Source organism: Zootoca vivipara, chromosome 2 (genome assembly GCF_963506605.1).
Source record: "Zootoca vivipara chromosome 2, rZooViv1.1, whole genome shotgun sequence".
In the NCBI taxonomy this organism is placed as follows: Eukaryota; Metazoa; Chordata; class Lepidosauria; order Squamata; family Lacertidae; genus Zootoca; species Zootoca vivipara.
In genome coordinates, this window is record NC_083277.1 from 117364794 (window position 1) to 117387218 (window position 22425).

Sequence of the window (22425 nt, forward strand, 5' to 3'; positions counted from 1 at the left end):
GTTCTACTGACACACAGAACAGATGAAGAAAGAGGAGAATCCACAAGTATATCTCCCAGGCCGTGTCACTACAAAACAGAATTTTGCCCTTGAAGAATCTATAGAGTTGAAAAGGACATCAAATGTCATCTAGTCCAGGGAGCAGGGCCTGGTGTGGCCCTCCAGATGTTCATGGACTCCAGTTCCAGTACCTTTCATGCTGGGTTGACGGGCAGAACTTCAACTGGTGAAGACTTAGGCTTCGTTGGGTAAGCGGAAGAAACAGGTGAAGTTGAATAAGCCAGACACTGTTGGACTACAATTCCCATTATACCTAACCATTGGCCTTATTCCATTGGGAGATGGAGTCCAACAATATCTGGAAGGTTACCGTTTCCTCACCCCTGCTCTACAGCCATCAAAAAAATGGCACCCTGTTGGCTGCCCCTGCTTTATGCCATAAAAAGTTGAACACAGCGTTTGCAGTCACATGACCCAAGTTGGGAAATAAGCTGGCATTATTTCTAGCGTGCATCCCAATCTTTTTGCTGCTTTTGTGCAGAAATAGAACTCCGTTTAACACCTTAATCACCCCTCTCCCCGATCAATGAAAACTTAATTATCCAGCAATTAAAACAGTCCAGAGTGTGGAGGATCATTACTGGGAAAACAAACGAAGAAACAAGCCTCCTTCCCATTCAGAAAAAGAATGGACCTAAAAACAATTGCCCTATCTCATTATAGCGTTATGCCCAACACTCCCCAAGAGCTTTCAGAAGGAGACCATCAGTCAACTGGAAGTCAAGAGGAGGAACTGAATGATAAAATGTTTATTCCCTTGGGACATGCGCTTCCCAACTGCATAAACCAACCTATTAAGAGTGCCAGGCAACCAGGTCGATTTGCATGAGGTCCATCTAATTGGCCCTGTGTGGGTTTGTTGGAGGCAAGATTGATACAGATGGTTGAGGCGACTGTCAGAATCCAGGCTCCCTGGAAAGAAACTGGCAGAAATCATTCTGTACTGAGCACCCCAAAGGCCTGGGAGCGGGGAGAGTCAGAATGATCTCTTGCTAGCAGGGGTCTTGGGAAAAACACTTGAGGTTTTCCTCCTTGGATTTTTTTTTTTTTGCCTGAAAGTGGGTCTGTCCACCTTCCCAGCCACGCACAACACACATTGAGGGAAGTTAGAGTCATAGAGTCATAGAACTATAGAGCTGGAAGGGACCATAGGAGTCATCTAGACCAACCCCCTGCAATTAAGAATCTCATGCTCTACTGACTGAACTATCCCAGACAGCTGGAAAACCTCTGGAATTTTGTCAGTCATGCAGGCATAGGGAGACAAGGGAAAAGGAAAACATTGTTGAGGGTTCCAGGCACCAGTTACGAACTTAATTCGTTCCGGAGGTCCGTTCTTAACCTGAAACTGTTCTTAACTAGAGGCGTCCTTTCGCTAATGGGGCCTCTTGCTGCCACTGTGCCGCCGGCACACAATTTCTATTCTCATCCTGGGGCAAAGTTCTCAACTCGAGGTAACTCTTCCAGGTTAGCGGAGTTTGTATCCTGAAGCATTTGTAACCTGGGGCATTTGTAACTCGAGGTACCACTGTATATTGAACTGTCTCAATGCCGCATAGGTGGACAGTGGCATTAAAATCAACACAGGTGCTAAGATCTTCCTCTCATGGTGGCTAAAGTATTGGCCTTAGACCAGAGATAAATCCCAGCCCTCAGCTATGAATGTTACTGGGTGACTTTAGACCGGTCATGTCCCCCAGTGGTGCAATGGGTCTGGCTATTAACCAGAAGGTTGGTGGTTCGAGCTCACCCAGGGTTGGCTGTAGGCAGGATTCCTGCATTGAATGTGGTTGGACTAGATCAATGGTTTCCAGCCAGAGTGTCATGGCACCCTGGGGTGCCTTGAATGATGGGCAGGGGTGGGGCGGGCAACACTGGCCTCCATCCCTCTTTCCTTCCCTCCCTCCTCTGATGCCGTCTTGTTCTCTGCCTGCCAAAGGCTTGCATGGCTGTTTGTTTCAGCTGTCCTGGCTACAAGCTCTCCAGGAAAATGGGTCTGGCCGGAGGGTGCTGGTTGCCAGGAGTTGAGGTGGCCTTGGAGTAAGCAAGCAAGTTGGTGAGGGAGCCAGGGCCGGCTCTAGGCAGACCCCCGGTGGTGCGGTGTGCCAGGGCGCTGGGCGATCTCCGCCCCTCAGCGCCAGGGCGCGCGACCTGCTTGAGACTGCCCTGGAGGGAGCCCAACCAGCCAGTCCACCAGCCCTTGCTGTTGGGAATGGACAAACTAGCAGGAGGCCAGGCAGGCAGGCAGGCGCAGTGCTAACCTTTCTTGGGGCAGTGTGAAGAGGCACCTCTTTTTGGAGTGGGGGGGGCAGCTCAAAAACCTGGGGCAGCAGCAGTGAATGCTCTGAGGACTCCCAAGGAGAGAGAACAGAGGCGGCTGAGGTAGCACTCCACAAGGGAGGGTGTTCGAAAAAAGGTGAGAGTGGGGCTGTCTTAAGTATATCCAGCGCCATGGTGTAAAGATCCCTCTGGTGCCCCCCCCCCCCGTTTCCCTGAGTTGCCGACCTTTTTACGGTACTGCCGGCAGCTTTGCGGGGCTGGAGGAGGCGGGCAGTGGCTGGAGGGTGGCTCCTCCAGCGGGAAAGAGGCAGAGGCTCTGGGCACAGTGCTGCTTCAGCAAGGCGGGCAAGAGCGGCAAGCTGATGCCAGGAGACACCGCGCCCAGCCTCCGCCTCTTCCCTGGCGCCCGTGCCACGGTGGTCACGGCAGGTGGAGGCTCCGGGCGCAAGATGCCTCTGGGTGAGAGGCTGCCAGCTCTGCAGACAAGGGGTGACATAACTGGGCTTCTGAGTAGTAGTTGGTCAAGGGACCAATTCTATGATTCTAAAATGGGAGGAGAGATTATGTAACCCAAGCATCCCAAAACTGCGGCCCTCCAGATGTTTTGGCCTACAACTCCCATGATCCCTAGCTAATAGGACCAGTGGTCAGGGATGGTGGGAATTGTAGTCCAAAACATCTGGAAGGCCGAAGTTTGGGGATGCCTGATTTAACCCCTCACACCGTGAGCTTCTTAAAGGAAGAGTGGGATACAATGAAATGAACATATGGAAACATTGCCAATCCTAGCCATGGAAAGCAATGAGGTTTAACCTGCAACCCTCTGCATGCTAGTTACCAGGGAGTTGGCACCACTGGACATACCTCTGAGTAAACATGCAACCAGTTCGTGGTTTGTCACGTGCAACAAACCTTTGCTGGATCAGGGCTCAAGGTTTTCTAGACAGCCTTTATGCGGCATCCTCCTTTCTTGAGAAAGAGAGTAAAAAAGAGGCAGAACATTTGCCTCTCAATTACATCTTCCTGAGCACTTTGGTACAGATGAAATTGAAAGTGGTCATTTAATATACATTTTTATCATCACCGCTGACGGTTTCATTGGCCTGGTGGAAAAAGCAAGAGGCTGATTGAAACCCAAATTGCCACATTCATCCCACAGGAGAATATCAGCCATCTATTAAGCTCACCTGACTCATGCTCCGCTTGAGGACTCCATTGCTCTGCTTTCCCCTGCAGGTTTGTATAATTCTTGTGAGCAAGAGGCTGAGCATTATGCCTGCCAGAGAGATGATGAAAGAGCTCGTATATTGCATGGGGCTGGGCAAGTGAGGGGTACAGTGTGTCTCTAGGACTTCATGTTTGAGCCCCTCTGTTCATGCTTGGAGAATGATCTGGGCAAGGAATCGTCATGCTCCCTACCAGGTCCTTCCAGACCAGAAGATACAGATTCACCAGACTACTCAAAGACACAGGACAGCCAACATCAACCACACACTGCAGGAGTCAGAGGGAGCATCGACCAGCAGCGTGGATTGATTTAAGAGAGGATGAGATAAAATCATAAAGCATAAGGCTATCAAGGGCTGCTGACTAGAATGGCTAGGTTCTGCTGCCATGGGTGTTCCTGGGAATCACAGCCAGGGACTGTTGTGTGTAGGTCTTCCTTGTGGGCTTCCTATGGGCATCTGGTTGGCCACTGTGAGAACAGGAGGCTGGAATGGATGGGCCTTGCCCTTTGGCCTGATCCAGATGGGCCCTTCTTGCGTTCTTAAGGGCACCTGCAAGCCCATCAGAGTCAAAGCAGCCAACAGCTGGGCTTAGCAATGCTAAGAGTCAGCACACACACACCATGCTCCATTCTACAGTATTGCTGTGGAGTCCCCTGCAGTGTGGCACCCAGGGTGACTGCACTGGTCGCCCTACCCTGAAATTGCCTCTGCACATCATACATATGCCTTCCATAGAAATGCACACATTCTCCTTCCTGGTGCTTTCCTTTGCCTGTTGAAGCTTGTCAACAAGGTCTGCCATTTATATAGCACAGAGTGACTAAGCTGAAATCAGAGATGCGGCTGGAGATGGAACAAAGCACTATTAGCAGCCCAGGAACTGGGCTGCCAACCAAACAAGGGGATGGGGGTGCTTTGCAGCACCTTCCTATTAAAAATCTGTTCCTTGCCTGCCACACCGGGGCATTTTTAAGGAGGAGGAGGAGTTTGGATTTGATATCCTGCTTTATCATTGCCCGAAGGAGTCTCAAAGTGGCTAACATTCTCCTTTCCCTTCCTCCCCCACAACAAACACTCTGTGAGGTGAGTGAGGCTGAGAGACTTCAGAGAAGTGTGACTAGCCCAAGGTCACCCAGCAGCTGCATGTGGAGGAGTGGGGATGCGAACCCAGTTCACCAAATTACGAGTCCACACCACTCTTAACCACTACACCACACTGATATTGATTTAGCTTGGAAATACATACTGCTGTTAAGAGTCACCGATTCATTAGCACAGAGTACTTGTGAATTTGGAACGCGGGTGACACTGTGGTCTAAACCACAGAGCCTAGGGCTTGCCGATCAGAAGGTTGGCGGTGAGCTCCCATTGCTCAGTCCCAGCTCCTGACAACCTAGCAGTTCGAAAGCACATCAAAGTGCAAGTAGATACATAGGTACTGCTCCGGTGGAAAGGTAAACGGCGTTTCCGTGTGCTGCTCTGGTTCGCCAGAAGCGGCTTAGTCATGCTGGCCACATGACCCGGAAGCTGTCTATGGACAAATGCCGGCTCCCTTGGCCTATAGAGCGAGATGAGCATCGCAACCCCAGAGTCGTCCACGACATAGCTGCCAAGTTTTCCCTTTTCTCGCGAGGAAGCCTATTTAGCATAATGGAAAATCCCTTTAAAAAAGGGATAACTTGGCAGCTATGGTCCACGACTGGACCTAACAGTCAGGGGTCCCTTTTTCTTTACCTTTCTTGTGAATTGGGACTTAGAAATGAGAACCTGCACATGCATGAGCTGCTGTTGCCCCCTAGTGGGGAAGAGTTAAAACAGCTGGCTTCTCTCTGCATATTATTTTTCTGACTGAGGAAGCTTTCCAGATATAGTAAGAGAACCCACACAAGTGACGCTGACACAAAACCCGACACATACACTAAGTAGAATAGAAGCATAACCACCCCACCCCACTCCACTCACCACCACTCCTCCCCTCTTTCCCCCTCTTTTCTTCCCAACCTGATACTGCATGCAACGCTAATGTCTCACAACAAATGAAACAGATCTGTAGAAAAAAACAACTTGAAAAAGAGACAAAGCACGTATTTTTGTAAACTAAGAAATCTTTAATAAAAACATATTGATTTTTAAAAAAACAGTAAGCATCCATATTCAATAGGTTCTTAATGTGGACATTTTACCCATTTAAAATATTTTAGGCTGTTTACTAACGCAGCATACCCCAAAAAGTGTGTGTTTTCTGTTTAGCTTTTAGGAAAATGTATCATCCATTTGTGTGCTCATTCATTTGGTGTGCTGAAGGAAAGGCACTCTGAACATGTTCAGGGATACATAGAATCACAGAATCATAGACTTATAGAGTTGGAACAGACACCCCCCCCCCTGCAATGCAGGAGTCTCAACTAGATCATATAAGGCAGATGGCCATCAAACCTCTGCTTAAAAACCTCCAAGGAAGGAGAGTCAGCTCCCAAGGAAGACCATTCCACTGTCAAACAGCTCTTACTGTCGGAAAAGCTCTTCCTGATGACTGAAGGTCCAATCCTCCAGAGCAGGAAGCTTGTTCCATCTTCCATGTGACAGCCTTCTAATTCTTTGAATACAGTGGTAACTCTGTGTCACGGGGGATGCGATGCAACTACTCTAGAGTAACGACTCTCCAGACCTTTGCCTTTTCATGCTTTTATTAAGTGCAGGTTATTTACAGTGCTAGAGCTATACAGGACACATGTTCTCAGTCTGACCCAGAACCCTGGAATGGTGCGTTTCGTGTCTTCTTCCAACATAAGAGTCTGGGCACCACAAATCTCCTCCCTCGCTTCCTCCTGTGTAATTCCGGAACCGGAGGGAAAAAGGGTCTCCTTTCCATGTTTTCCTTCTCCCCCTCTTCCCCCTCTCTCTCTCCCTCTCCCTCGTGCAGCAGAGGCTCTGCTATCCTGCCAGAGCCCCGTCTCCGCTCTCCTCCTTCCTCACTGGACTCTTCCCCCTCCCCGCTGGCGCCGCTGCTGGTGGAGGAACTGCTCCTCAGGATGGGGGGGGGCTCTCTGTACTCTTTCCCCCTCACACTCTGGTTACGAATTTAATTCATTCCGGAGGTCCATTCTTAACCTGAAACCATTCTTAACCCGAGGTACCACTTTAGCTAATGGGGCCGCCTGCTGCTGCCGCACTGCCACCGCCGTGCGATTTCTGTTCTCATCCTGAGGTAAAGTTCTTAACCCGAGGTACTATTTCCAAGTTAGCGGAGACTGTAACCTGAAGTGTTTGTAACCCGAGGTGTTTGTAACTCGGGGTAACACTGTATGGCTATAATATCTCCTCTCATTCTCCTCTTATCCAGGTTAAAGAGAGAGCCAGTGTGGTGTAGTAGTTAAGAGTATTCAGCTTAATCTGGGGAACTGGGTTTGTGTCTCCGCTCCTCCACATGCAGCTGCTGGGTGACCTTGGGCTAGTCACACTTCTCTGAAGTCTCTCAGCCTCACAGAGTGTTTGTTGTGGGGGAGGAAGGGAAAGGAGAATGTTAGCCGCTTTGAGACTCCTTCAGATAGTGATAAAGCTTCCAGTCTTGGCTTCCACACCCTTTATCACCATGGCTGCCCTCCTCTACACACATTTCAGCTTGTCAATATCCTTCTTAAATTGTGGTGCCCAGGACTCCAGGTGTGGTCTGACCAAGGCAGAATAGAGCAGGAGTACTACTTCTCTTAATCAGGACACTAGGCTTCTGTTGATGCAGGATTAAATAATGTGAGGGTTTTTTTGCTGCTGAATACTACTGTTGACTCACATTAAGCTTGTGGTCTACCAAGAACCCTAAATCCTTTTGGCATGTCCTTCTAGCAACCTAGGTGTCCCCCATCTTATTATGTTGGTGCGTCAAATTTGCAGATGGCACCAATCTGGGAGGGGTAGCACAGAGCCAAAACTAACATTTGTCCTTACTGAAATTCATTTTGTTAGTTTTGGCCCTGTTCTCCAATCTCTTAAGGCCATGTTGAATCCCAATTCTGTCTTCTGTGGCATTAGCTACCCCTCCCAGTTTGGTGTCATCTGCAAATTTGATTAGCATCACCTCAATCCCTTCTTCCAGGTCATTTATAAAGACATTAAACAACGGGCCCAGGATAGAACCCTGTGGCACCCCACTTGTCACTTTTTTTCCAGATATAAATCCACCTAACAGTTATCTCGTCCAGCCCACGTTTTACCAGCTTCTTTGCAAGAATATACACAGTATGAGATAACTTCTGTTTATTTAAAGAAAAGGTGCGGCATGGCCAAAAATGGGAGTAAGGTAGCGCTAAACCAGTGTAGTTGAAGAAAAAGGGGTAGAGGCTGGGGCTATAGGTTTTTCCCCCATTATCATTACTAGATCCTAAAGCAAATGCTCAGCATGGCCCATTTATGTGACACAGTGCATACCATATCATTCTTTCTTATAGATTCAATTCATGCATCTGCAGGCAAAACCACACCACCAATACCAGAGTGGGGTGAAGGTTATTGTGGTAACTCGGAGCTTTCCAAGGTACCAAAAAAATAGAATAACATCCTAAGAGGGAATGTCACGGAATGGATTTATCATCCATTATCTATGAGTTAGGAACAGGTGCAAGTTCACCCTTGAACACTTCATGGCTAAGTATTTGTGATATTGTGTTTCACTAAGTTACTGTTATAAGGGACCCAGGTGGCACTGTGGGTTAAACCACAGAGTCTAGAACTTGCTGATCAGAAGGTCGGTGGTTCGAATCCCTGCAATGAGGTGAGCTCCCGTTGCTCGGTCCCAGCTCCTGCCCACCTAGCAGTTCGAAAGCACATCAAAGTGCAAGTAGATAAATAGGGACCGCTACAGCGGGAAGGTAAACGGCGTTCCCGTGCGCTGCTCTGGTTTGCCAGAAGCGGCTTAGTCATGCTGGCCACATGACCTGGAAGCTGTACGCCGGCTCCCTCGGCTAATAATGCGAGATGAGCACCACAACCCCAGAGTCGGACACGACTGGACCTGATGGTCAGGGGCCCCTTTACCTTTACCTTTTAAGTTACTGTTAGTTATTGTTTGTAAGCCTCTTTGAGATTCATTTGAATGAAAAGAGGCATAGAAGTACAACAAAGCTAATCAAAGCAAATCAGGTGGCTAATCAAAGCTAATCAAAGCAAATCTTTCCACCTCAAGTCCATCCACTGTTCCAGCTACTGTACCACAAGAGCTCCCAAGCCTACAAAATGTGGTAACTCCAGAAATATATTATTATTGTGTTTTGTGTCAAGGTAGTCTACAATCCTCCTGCGCCTGCAAAAATGTAATGAGCATTCTGTTTCGGATGAGGCAAAAGTAGCTAGAAAGTGGTTTTATCTATTTATGTGTCTGGTTTTCCTGTTTTGTCCCTGCAATTTTATATATTTGTGCATGCTTCCATTTTCTTAAGCAATGCTTTACAGTAATTTCAGATGGAAATAATAGATATGTATGCTCCCACTCTTGCTGGATCTGGAAAGATTCATTAGAAACATAATGTGCTTCTTAAAAACTGAATGCCCATATACGGCAGTTCAAAATTGTGTCCCCGTTTTTTTATGACTCTCATTCTGCTTCCAATCAGCTGATCCAGTAAGTTACATAAAGCGCTTCCATTTATTTACGTTGGCTTGGCTGTCATTACAGCCAAAAGCTGTAAGTCTCCAAAAAGTTGTAATTGCACATATTAATCCTATCAGCCACTCTTTCTAAGACTTCTTCCTGGAATGAATGGCCCAACACTAAATGAGTCTTAGGCAAACGTTTGCTGACAGGAAGCTGAAAGAGCTGCTGTGCTTCCAGGGTCTTGTGCTGGATGGCAAATAGAATCTGCTGTTGTCTCAGCAGAGCAATCATTTCTAAAGGTCATTGTGGGGATGGGAAATTTCGGTGCCCTAGACCAAGGTGACTGAAGGCAAAGGAAAGCCAGGTTTCCATACCTGTACCAGAATGTTGATTCTACCTCAGGGGACAAGAAGCAAATGGGCCATCATGATGAAGTCTAACGAACAAAACCATTATTCTTTATCCTTTAACAGCAATAATAATAATATAAACCCATTAACATACACTACACCCACGGAATACATTTAAAGCCCTCTAAATAGCCATGGCTTCTAGTGAAGAATTTCGGAAAACTGGGGTTTGCTAAGAGAGCTGGCCTCACAGAGCTACAATTCCCCACACCCTTAAACTACACTTCCCAAGCTGCATTTCAAACACACAGTGTGGGTGTCGATTAATGGACAGTGGAACTGAAGCCTATTGGGGGTGCTGAAATCATTCAGAACTGAAAGGAGTGAAGATCACTGTTCTTCCTGCTTAGTACAGATCTAGGTATGTTTCAAGGAAGGGGGAAGGATAACCAGAAGATTCATGTTGAAGGGAGCAGGGGGGGGGGGGCGCAACACCCATGCACTGCTCCTTCAAGTTTTATAAGCTCACATTTTGCTGCTTAGCCCCACGGCTTTGGGTCTAAAGTTGTCTGAGTTTGCATACTGCAGACATGTACAGGCAATTGGTGAAACAGAGGAATGTTGGGACTGGCTGTTGGCCTCCAGATGACCTACGTTACCTGCACAAAGCTTACACATAGTTTAGATTATTACCAGATTTATGTGAGCATCGATTCCAGTTGGTTTGTGGGGAGCACATCTTTCCCCCACTCCAAGGAACTATATGGATACAATGCATGTCCACTCAGATTACTTGGTGGAGATCACTGATCCCACCCTTCGGAGAGCTTTCACTATGGCGCGGTTTCAAACATTGCCAACTGCATACCTGACCGGTAGATTCACAAAAACCCCAGTAGAACATCGTTTCTGCCCTTGCCTTATGAAAATTAAAGAGGATCTTATACATGACCTCCTCTATTGCCCCATTTACTCGGGCTTTAGAGACGCAATACTGCAAATTATACCCAACTCTATAATCAATCCTGAAGATAGAGTAAAAATTTTGTTAGTTGATGCAAACCCACATATTACCCATGCGGTAGCGGTTTTTGTGATGAAGGCCATGAAAGCCAGGGAAAGATTTATGGATGACAATGTAAAGACCCCTTCATCGTCTGTTTAACTCATTGCTTGTTTTCCTTCTCTTCCTGTTTTGTGGGATGAAGGTTTTGTTGGGATAGTATGAAATGAATTTTAATATTTTTAATTATTGTTGTGTTGATATTTGTGTACAGGCATGGTCCTCACAATAAACGGATTTGTTGTTGTTGATTGAAGAATGTTTTGATATTTCTTTATTGTAGTGTTGGCAATGTGTTTCTGTGTATATCTTGTGTGTTTCTTTTTGTGTGTGTGTGTTGTATGTTTTATTTTGCAAAATCAATACAGTATCTTGCACTGAGTTCAATGGGGCTTATTCCTAGATCAGCCAATAGTAGAGAATTAAAGCAAAAGAAAACCACTTCTCTTTACAGCTACTGATTACTAAGCCTGCATCTCAATAGGATCCTAAAAGATTCAATGTTGCCTCCATAGATTGTTTGGCCACCTGTAATGTTGTTCTTCACAATGATCTACACGGCTTGTGCTGGTTTGGGCCCAGAGCGGGTCAACACATAGTCTGCAATGGTGGTTGGCAAGTAAGAGACAGGAAGGTAGAAGAGCTTTGCATCCCAGCCTGGAGAGTAGCGAGTGCGAGGGGAGCAGGATGTCAGGGCATGTTCTATGCAGTCGGTGACCAGGTGAAGCTTGTCGCTGCAATCATCAATGAGTTGTCGGAACGATTTGCAACCTGTATGCAAGAAACAAATAAATGAAAAGAATTAGCCAAGGAAGAAGAAGAAGCAGTAGCTCCAGAAGAAGATAGTAAAGAGAATGAAGAAGAAGAGGAGGAGGGGGCGGTAGGTTAAAAGACTTGCTTTACTTTCATTTTTAACAGAAATCAAGATGGCATTAAAATTGTGGGCTTTGAATGTTAATGGTGTAAATAACAAGGCTAAAAGGAATAAAATTGAACACTTTTTATTGAAAAAAAATCTAGACATTATTCGTTTACAAGAGACTCATGTAGCCAGGAAACACAGAAGAGTTTTAATTAATAAAAAAATAGGGAATGAATTCATATCATCAGACAAGAGCAAAAAGAGGGGGGTAGTTTTGTATATAAAAAGTAAACTTGAAGCTCGGCAAATTCCTGACGGCCATATGTCAGGAATGCTTTGATGGTGTTTCCTGCTTGGCAGGGGGTTGGACTGGATGGCTCTTGTGGTCTCTTCCAACTCTATGATTCTATGATTCCATGATTCTAAATCTTCAAAGATGAAGGGAGGGTCATAGCAGTACAGTTCACCTGGCGAGGCAAAAAACTGATAATTGTCGGGATTTATGCACCAAATGGTAGTAAAACTGAATTTTATCAATCTTTGGAAGAAAAATTGGAAGAAAAAATTGTTTGAATATGTGGATCAAAAAATTATAATAATGGGGGATATGAATGGGGTAGTCTTGTTGGAAATTGACAGATCAAGAAGGAAAATAATATCGAAAGAAGGGAAACTACCTAAAACTTTCTTCTCTTTAGTAGAAAATTACAATTTGATAGATGCTTGGAGACTGAGACACCCATTAGAAAAAGAATTCACTCATTTTTCAGAACCAAATCAATCAGCTGCAAGAATAGACTATGTTTGGATACCCAGTGAATTAACACTGAGAGTTACAAAAATTGAAATTCGACCAAAGATATTTTCAGATCACAATGCAATTAAATGTGAAATAAAAGAAATAGAGGAAAGGACCTTCTGGTGGCGATTAAATGAAAATTTATTAAACGATCAGACAATAAATGAGAATGCACAGAAGGTCTTAACAGAGTACTTTGTGAACAATTGTAATAAAGAAACAAAAATTAATGTGCTATGGGACGCTAGCAAAGCTGTGATGCAAGGATTTTTTATACAACAAAATAGCATCAGGAAAAAAGAGAAAAAGGAAAGATGGAAATTTTAAAATAATGGAGAATGAGAAGAAATTAATTAAAAAACCAAACAATGTGAAAATAAACCAAAATATTAAGATGTTGCAAAGCCAGTTTGCAATGATTATTAACCAAGAAGTGGAATGGAATATAAAAAGAATGAGACAGAAAATTTTTGAACATGCAAATAAATCAGACAAGCGGCTGGCTTGGCAAATTAAAAAAAGAAAAAAGAAAATCACAAAACACAATAAATAAAATAATATTGGATGGAAAAGAAGTAGAGAACCCAAAAGAAATCTGAAATGCATTTGTAAAATTTTATAAACAGTTGTACAAAAAAGCTGGAAAGGAAAACATAGACAGAATTGAGGAATTTCTGAAACAAAAAGGAGTGGGAAGGTAAGTAGATTAGATAGATGATGATAGATAGATAGATAGATAGATAGATAGATAGATAGATAGATAGATATAGATGATAGATAGATAGATGATAGATAGATAGATAGATAGATAGATAGATAGATAGATAGATAGATGATAGATAGATAGATAGATAGATAGATAGATAGATAGAGAGAGAGAGATAGATATAGATAGATAGAAAAGTTGGATCTGCAGCAACACAGGAGGCAAATTTAATCTTGTGGGGAAAGATTGCCTTCTGGGCATATAACTCTATGATAGCTAAATGAAAGGAGAAACATCTGGAACTATTTTGGATGCCAAAGAAAAGAACCTTCGGGTGCTTCCAGACTGCATTGCCACATTTTGGTGAGTGCAAATTCAGAGGGATAGCTGTGTATCAGCTCGCTTATTGTTTCTTGAGATAAGTCTGCATCAAAATGCATATCAAACTGATTTTCTCCCCCATCTCTACTCACAATGCTCAAAGTACTGCTGCCCGTAACAGTCTCTGATGTCAGAAGGTACCCGGCTCCATACAGTATGAAAATTCTCTTCTAGTATTGTGCAAATAGGTGTTTTGAAACCACCAGGTTCAATTATGCTGACTCGGACTCCAAAATGATGGAGCTCTCTCCTGAATTGGGGAAGAAAAGCAAAGAGTTATCATTGGTTACTGAGCCACAGTAATACTGCAGGTCATGTATTGGGATCCATGGAAAAGACACATCTTTCTTTTTGAAAAGAAGGGGGGAAAGCCTGGCCCTGCTCTGTCCAGCAACTAAACTCCACAGCAATGGGTTACATATGACACAACATCAGTTGCATTAAGAGGCAGCCATCAGAATGCTGGTGCTTCAAACTCCTTTTCGTTTGGACTCATTTTGTTGGCTTCGGACCGTGTGTGTGTGTGTGTGTGTGTGTGTGTATTAAAAAGGAGCAGCCAAGGGTTTCTCCCAAACTCCCTTGTTTGTAGGGCTTTATTTCAGGGAGAACTCACAGGGACTCAGTTCCGGCACCTCTCTGGTGGGCACCATTGCCGTTCTGAGAGAATGAGGAAGGTGTTCATTGTGAGTTTGAGCACCTCTTTTTCTAGAAAAATAGCAGTGCTTGTGAGAGAGAAGATTACAGGCCATGCAACCAGGAAAAGGTGCCAGGTAGACTTTTGATCTTAATGCCATCAATTCAGCAAGTCAACACTTTGATAATTAAGTGGTATATAAATAGCCACTGGCATCGCAATGGGGGGGGCAGTGCGCTCCTGGTGGCATGTCTCCGGGGGTGACAAAGCGGCGCCTTGCTACAGCAGCACGAGAAGAGGATCCCGCCCCTCCCTCCTTCCCTGGCTCGACCAAAAGCGGCTCCTGCTTTGCTGCTTTACAACAAGCCAGGGAGGGGCGGACGGGAGCCACAGCTCCCCCTCCCTCCCTCCCTCCCCTGTTTGCTGTAAAGTGGCACAGCAGGAGCCACTTTACAGCAAGCCGGGGAGGGAAGGGGGGGCGGATGGGAGCCGTGGCTCCAAAGAGGGCACAGCTTTGCCAGCACCCCGGCAAAGCGGTGTGGGGGGGGTGACAAAAAAATTCCGCACCGGGTACCACTTGGGCTTGCTACACCTCTGTAAACAGCTGAAATTTGCGCATTTTTAAACACCATAATCAACTTTTCTACAAATCACATTGGGCTCTTCTATTCTCAAAGGCCTTTGCTATTCTACTAAATGACACCAGCAACATGGACAGACAGGTTGGCCTCGGATCTAGACAAAACCATCTAGAGCAGGGGTCGGCAACCTAAGGCCCATGGACCACAAGTGGCCCACAGGGGTCATTTAACCGGCCCACGAGCCGTCCCCGAACCGAGCGGGCCTTCTCGGCGAGTCCTCGCGAGCTGCGTAAAACTGGTGCAGTGCGGCAAGGGGATTTGCTCCCATGTCGCCAGAAATCATGTCTGTGCAGATGCAAATGGCGGAAATCACGGGCATCCACTCACACATGAGCGCAATCCAGCCCACAGAGGGATCTCTGCTGGAGTGAGCCGACCCAGGCGAGGTAAACCTTGCCAACCCCTGATCTAGAGCATGGACAGCAAACATGGACTGGGAGCAACACGTCCCATCTCAGGCTTGCAAATTCAAAAAACATATTTTTTTCATAATTTTGTTTGATATGTATTTTGTTGTCATGTTCATGAAATGAAGTAATAACAAGAATTCTTTCAATGCATTAATTCTTTCATGTAATAGCAAGCTATCATTTGATTTTGGAACACATTGTAAAAATAAAAGCCTGATTAGCTTTTCAGACACCTTTTAATTGAATGACTTTCTAAAGAAATGCCTGAAGTAACTGATAATATAGTTTGAAATTTTGTTTATTCTGTTATATTTTTCAGAATATAACAGAAGACCCATTTATCCTAAATAGAACCCAATAAGGCAGACATATATGTACAAAATATTTTCTAAAAAATGTGATCCCATTGAGATCCCAAGGAAAAAAATTGGGAACATTTTAAAATCACTTTTTGAACATTTAAATTTTGTAACTTACATTTTTATTTTAAACTAAGTCCATCATATGACATATCATATTAAAGCCCATGCAGTTCTGAAGAGATTGGTGTTTTAGTTTTGACGTATCTCACTTCTGGTCTGAGCTTTTAAGGTACAGGTAGTCTGAAAAGGCCAAAATTGTCAATTTTTTGAAATTTCAAACCCTCATAACTCAAAAATGGGATGACATAAAAAATTTAAAAATTCAGATATAAACTTAGTTTTGATCATTCAACAAGTGTACAAAATATTAAGAAAATTGGGTGACATGGGATGAAAAAGTTGGATCACTTGATATGGAATGAAACATCTGGAGGTTGCATGTTGCAAAAGAAGAAACTACAGAGCTGCTCTTTTTACCTCAGGCTGTCAGAGAAGGCTTCCGCACCAAACTTTGATGGGCAGTAACCACCTCCAAAGCTGGCCAGTCGTCCCATCGAGCTGCACAGGTTGACCACCCTCCCTCTGGCTCTTCTCACCAGGGGCATCATGTGCAACGTCACATCAATCATCCCAAGAAGGTTGACATTGATCACCTTTGCAAAGTCATCTTTGGTCAGCCATTCGTTGGGACCTGATGGTGCCCCTATGCCTGCATTGTTCACCAAGCCCCAGAGTCCTGTGTGAAGAAAGAAGGCATGTTCATCCTCTTAGGCAACCTTAGCAGAGCTCAATAAAGTTGGAAATAAGCTAATCATATGCATACAGTGGGACCTCGACTTATGAATTTAATCCGTTCCGAATGCACACCCGTAGGTCGAAAACTTCGCAAGTCGAGTTTCCCATAGGAAAAGCGGTTTCCCATAGGAATGAATTGGAAATGGAAAAATCCGTAAGTCGGGGAAACCGCATCTAGCTGCAAACGAGTTTTCCGTTCGGATGTCGGAAAAATCGTAAGCGCGCGGCCACTTTTTTCCGCTCGTAAGTCGAAATCGTCGGATGTCGAGGAGCTCGTAAGTCGAGGTCCCACTGTAGATGGTTTGTGTTTACTTATGGAACCCTAATCACAATTACAAATACAGAGAGGCAATTCTAATCCCTGGTCCCACCCAGGGCCAGATTTAGGTTTGATGAGGCCCTAAGCTACTGAAGGTAATGGGGCTCTTTATATGCCCAGCTGTCCTTTGTCCAAAACAAATTGTCGCTGTTTTTTTGTGTGGAATATATGCTATATGGTAATCTATGGACCTAATAGGTATCTAACCAGTGATATTATAGGAAGCAGGCTTGCAGGCAGGGCCCATTACTTACATCATAGGAGTCTACACAACATAAAACACTGTAACTGTATGTAGGTTTTATTTTATTTGCTTTTTATCTTATATTTTGGAAATGTACATCCAGTTGTTGTTTTCCTTTAAAATTTTTGGTGGCCCCCAAGAGAGTGAGGCCCTAAGCTATAGGTTGTTTAGCTTATACGTAAATCCGGCACTGGTCCCACCAATAGCACAGAGGCAGCACAAGGAAAGGTCGAGAGTCACCTTTGTTCCCAATGCACCCTTTCACCCACTCCGTCGCTGCTGCCACACTCTCTGTACTGGTGACATCCAGAATGGTGGTTTTCAAGCGCTCTGAGGTGGCTTTGCCCAGCTGCTCTGCCCCCTTCTGCGTGAGACAGGCTGCCAGCACACGAAGGCCCCGGGCATCCAGCTGCCTGGCAAGTAGGTTTCCAAAGCCAGAGTCACACCCCGTGATGAAGACATATTTCTCCGTCAGGTTCTCCACCGTCTGTCTCTCCTTGTACCATCGGCGAAGGAAGTAAAGCCCCAGCAGGGCAGCCAGGTAGAGCCACATGGCTGAAACCTGCAGGGAAAAAGAATTCAAGCATTAGGATGCATACACACCCCTGGCAGGACTTGGAGGAGGATATTTCTAATTCCTGCTCCACCAAGAAGTTCAGTGGAATAACTTTTATGTTGCCACCACTCAATTCAGCCTCCCTTGCAGAGTTGTTGAGCGGAAGGAGAATATTTGCATGAAGCAATGAGCTGCTTGGAGCAGAGGCAAGCTAAAAGAAGTATCAATAATAGCTCTAGCTAGCTGCTTATTTACCGAGCAACTAAACAAAGTGGAACAGTACGATCCTATACAGTATACATCTATATACATAATAAGCCGGTGGCACTGTGGTCTAAACCACTCTTGGGCCTGCTGATCAGAAGGTCGGCAGTTCAAATCTGTGTGATGGAGTGAGCTCTCGTTGCTCAGTCCCAGCTCCTGCCAAAAGTAAATAGGCACTGTGCAAGTAGGTAAATAGGCACTGCTGCGGCAGGAAGGTAAGCGGGGTTTCCGTGCGCTCTGGCACTCATCACAGTCCTCTGTGCACCAGTAGCGGTTCAGTCATGCTGGCCACATGAACCGGAAAACTGTCTGTGAACAAACGTCGGCTCCCTCGGTCTGAAAGCGAGATGAGCGCCTTTGCCTGGACTAAACTGCCCAGGGGTCCTTTACCTTTTACCTTTATATACATAAGCAACACTGAGCTCAAATATTGTGCAAGCTCAGCATTACCATCCAACAGGTCATATGCCTTATTTTGCAATCATTGCACCACATATTGCACTTGCTCAAGGTCCGATCCTTGATTTGTTTTGTGTGATTAACTCTCCCAACTGAGTTTACCTAAGCATTTTGCAGATGATGGACACCAACCTTTTTGATTCTGGGTTTTTATTAAGTTTTCAAAGGAGATCAGAGATTTATGGTTAGGATGGGACCGAGGACCCAGAGATGAAATAGACTAGAGCAGGGGTCGGCAACGTGCGGCCCATGTGTCAGATGCGGCCCACGAAGACCCGCCCCTGAACCGAGCCGCCCGCTCGGCAAGTCCCCCGTGCACTGCACTAAACAGGCGCAGCACGGCGCAGGGACTTGCCATACGGCGTTGGAAATTACGTTTGCGCATGCACAGATACTGGCAATCACGTCTGTGTATGTCCAGACGCTGAAAATCGCTTCTGTGCAGGGGCGATTTTCAGCACCGCGGACATGCGCAGACTCAATTTCTGGCGCCATGCTGCGCCAGTCCAGCCCACGGACAATCTCCGTGGGAGTGATCCAGCCCATGACCGGTAAACCTTGCCAACCCGTGGACTAGAGTATCGAGTGCATATGTTGCCAACACACCCTAGCAAGCTGATCAGAGCTTACATCCCTAATGACTTGCATGTAGGGATGTAAGAAGGCATAACTTTTAATGTCCTGTTCCGTACTTTTCACATTCAGTACTGTTTCTGTTCAGGTGCAAGGTCATCTTCCATCAAATACAGTCATACCTCGGGTTGCGAACGCTGCAGGTTACGTGTTTTCGGGTTGCGCTGTGCGCCAAACCCGAAAGTACTGGAATGGGTTACTTCTGGGTTTCAGCGCTCACGCATGCGCAGAGATACAAAATAGCGTCATGGGCATGCGCCGAATCATGCCTCCCACACGGATCACATTCCACACTTGTTTTGTATGAACAAACTGTTCCAATCAAATATCAGTAAGTATTTTGTAGTTGATGGACACCAATCTTTATGATGCTGTATTTCTACTAAGTGCTAATTCCTGTTATATATTGGTTAAGGAGGCTCTGGCCATTGTGGCGTGTGTTAAGAAGTTCCATGATTATGTCTACGGTCGACCTTTCACCATCCAGACTGATCACAAGCGCCTGCTAGGGTTGTTCGTCCCTCACAAACAGACCCCTCAGATGCTCTCTCCTCGCATGCTATGTTGGGCCATATTTTTAAATGGGTATCAGTATGAGTTGTGTCATGTAAAGGGTACACATCTATGCCATGCGGATGCCCTAAGCCGTCTGCCCTTGCCCCATATTTCCGCCGGAGCACCCTGCGCCTGCTGAGCATGATGTTAGGTTGGCGCTGCCAGGCCCTCCAGTTAAGGCCCCCAAAATTGCCACCCGAACAATGAGAGACCCCGTCCTTGCCCGTGTCCTTGCTTGGGTGGGGAGGGGATGGCCAGAGGGTCCCCAGCCAGAGTGTTTCAGGGCTTTCAAAGCCAGGCAGCATGAGCACTCGCTGCACTGGGGGTGTCTGCTGTGGGGGGACAGAGTGATTATTCCAGAACCCCTTAGGAACACGGTACTGGGCACGCTCCACATGGGGCACCCAGGTATGGTCCGAATGAAATCCTTGGCTAGGTGCTATGTGTGGTAGCCTGGAATGGACCAGGACATTGAGAAATGGGTACGAACGTGCACCTCATGTCAGGAGGTGAGACCTGATGTACCAAGGGCACCAGTCCACTGGTGGGAGCAGGCGCGGACTCCCTGGAGCCGTCTGCACATTGACTTTGCGGGACCCCACCAAGGGAGAGTATTCCTGGTAGTAGTGGATGCCTACTCAAAGTGGTTGGAAGTGGCAGTAGTTCCCAGCATGACCTCCGCTGCGGTCATTCGGGTGTTGAGGCAGCTGTTCACAACCCATGGTCTGCCAGAGACTATTGTGTCGGACAGTGGAATGGCCTTTGTGTCTCAGGAGTTTAAGGCATTCCTGGCAGACAACTTCATTAGGGGGGCAACGTCGGCCCAGTTCCACCCATCGTCTAATGGACAGGCAGAGCGGATGGTATGGACAGCAAAAGAGGCTATCGCTCGCCTGCTGGAGGGGGACTGGGTGGCCCGAATTGCCCGGATGCTATTTTTGCAGCATGCCACACCCTGCACTGTCACAGGCAAGTCACCCGCTGAACTATTGATGGGCCATCGGTTGGTCACCATCATGGACTTTGTACAGCCAGACAAAAACCCGTCCCGTCCTGCTCGAGCTCAGCCAGAGGCCGAAAGGGACACTACACGCTACCTCACCCCAGAAGAGCTAATCCGGGTGCGGAACTACACCAGAGGTCTGGCATGGGTGCCAGGTGTTGTCACCCGTGCCAGTGGACCAGTCTCATATTTCATTACACTGGACGGCGGTCGAGTGATGCGACGCCATATAGACCAGCTACGTCGGCGTGCCCCCAACGGTACCCAAAGTGACGTAAAGAACTTGGCCGACCTAGAGGAAACACTGCCTGGCACCGATTCCCTGCAGCCTCCCACCCAGGCCAGTTCCAGCCTCCACCAGAAGGTAGCAGCATCCCCGCTTCCTCAGAGATGCTGCCCCCAGGCAGGGACATGTATTAGTTTAATTTGTGTACGTGAGTTCCTCTGCTAGTCCTGTAACTACCTTTCCCGCTCCAGAGCGATTCAAATGGGTGCAGTGACAGTTGCTATTGGTTAACTTGTTAGCACAATTTGGATCCTCACTCTGATAGGGTCCCACCAAAATCTAAATGTATCCTTTCCCCAACCCCTGCTCCTGAAAGTATAAAAGGAGCTCACCCTTCCCCTCCAGTTAGTCAAGATTCCTACTGCAATAAAGAAGATTGCTCTGGTTATACTTGACTCCTAGCAGTTCCTTGCTAGTATACTGACTCACTACTCAGAGCCGACTTCACGAAGAGCTGAAATCACACTCACGACATAACAATTCCTATCTCCTTCTGAGTAATAAATGGGAAGAAATATGAGACTGGGGTAGATCTTCTACCTTTTAAAGTTCTGAACTTTTTCTGGAAATGTTTCTGGGCCTTTAAGGGGTGCACAGGAAGAAGAAATTCAGGAAGTGAATCTTCCCCCCCTCCCCCAGCCTGAAGCTTGAGAAAAGTGTCACCTGCTGAATATTAGCTTGAAATAAAGTTGTCACATGTTAGTGGTGCCTGGAAGTTACTAACTATCATGTATAATTCAAAAGGTAAGAGACAGACCTGCAGCTGATTAGAGGAAAGGCTCTCAGCTTCAGTTGTGCAGCAGGTAAAGCAATGCTTCCTTCGTTTGCTGTTGCTCCTTATCTGTCCGCTGCTGTTTTTCACACTGGCTTCTAAAGGGAGCTCCTCCCTTCTGGCAAGTATCAGTTTAACCCAATTAGGCGGTGAGATTTAACTTCCTTCTTTAAACTAACTGGGGAATCTGTTGGTGAAGTAAACACACAGAATCCCTCCCACTGCAGAGCTTTGTGCCACAGATTCAGCCCCTTCCCCCTGTGTTCTGTCCATATATGGATAGCGCAAATAACTCAAATCCTTTGCCTAGAGCAGGGAAAAAAGCCTGGGGTTGAGCACATCTTTCTTGCAGAAGCACATTCCTCCTGCTGATAGAAAGATGGGCAGATTGCTTGCAAAATTCCATTTCACCTAGAGTAGGAAGGGTGCGGCTGGACCCGGCCAGCTTGCTTTGGTGCATGAATTCTAGTACAGTCATAACTCGGTTTAAGTCCGCTGCAGTTTGAGTACTTTCGGTTTGAGTACTCCGCGGACCCAGAAGTGTTTACTTCCGGGTTCTGCGACACACGCATGCCCAGAAGCGATCTATCGGTGCTTCACGCACGCATGCTATCGCCGCTCCGTTTAAGTACTTTCCGGGGAGCGAACAGCTCCCTGGAACCAATTGTGTACTTACTAATTGTGTACTCTACAGTGGTACCTTGGTTCACGAGTGAAATCTCTTCCGGAAACCGGTTTGCCTTCCGAAATGTTCAAAACCCGAGGTGCAGCTGAAGGGGACACAGCTGTGGGCAGCCTGAGGAACTGCCCTCCACCTTGGCCTTGTTGATAAAAAGCAAGTCCAGAATTCCCAGCAACCTTAAACTACAATTCCCAGCAACCTTAAACTACACTTCCCAAGCTGTTAAAATGATATAATAGCTCAGGACCGCAATACCTAAAGGACTGCCTCTTTCCATATGAACCTAACCAGACCCTGAGATCATCTTCAGAGGCCCTCCTTTGTGTGCCTCGAGAGGTTCAGAGGGTGGTAACACGAGAATGGGCCTTCTCTGCTGTGGCCCCCCATCTGTGGAATGCTATCCCCAGGGAAGTTCATTCCTTCATTATACATCTTTAGGCACCAGGTAAAAGCATTCCTTTTCAGCCAGGACTTTGGCTGATCTGATTTACAT

The 22425-nt window shown here is 46.3% G+C and overlaps 1 protein-coding gene across 1 annotated transcript; it reads right to left on the reverse strand.

The window, feature by feature from the left end:
- Positions 1-5662: 5662 nt before the first annotated feature.
- LOC118077256 (retinol dehydrogenase 7) lies at positions 5663-21447 on the reverse strand. The gene is made up of 5 exons (XM_035100797.2): positions 21236-21447; positions 16963-17284; positions 15842-16100; positions 13410-13567; positions 5663-11340 (listed from the first exon to the last, which is right to left on the reverse strand). The coding sequence occupies exons 2-5, from the start codon at positions 17273-17275 to the stop codon at positions 11123-11125; spliced, it is 948 nt and encodes a 315-aa protein (XP_034956688.1). The 5' UTR covers positions 17276-17284; positions 21236-21447; the 3' UTR covers positions 5663-11122.
- Positions 21448-22425: the final 978 nt, after the last annotated feature.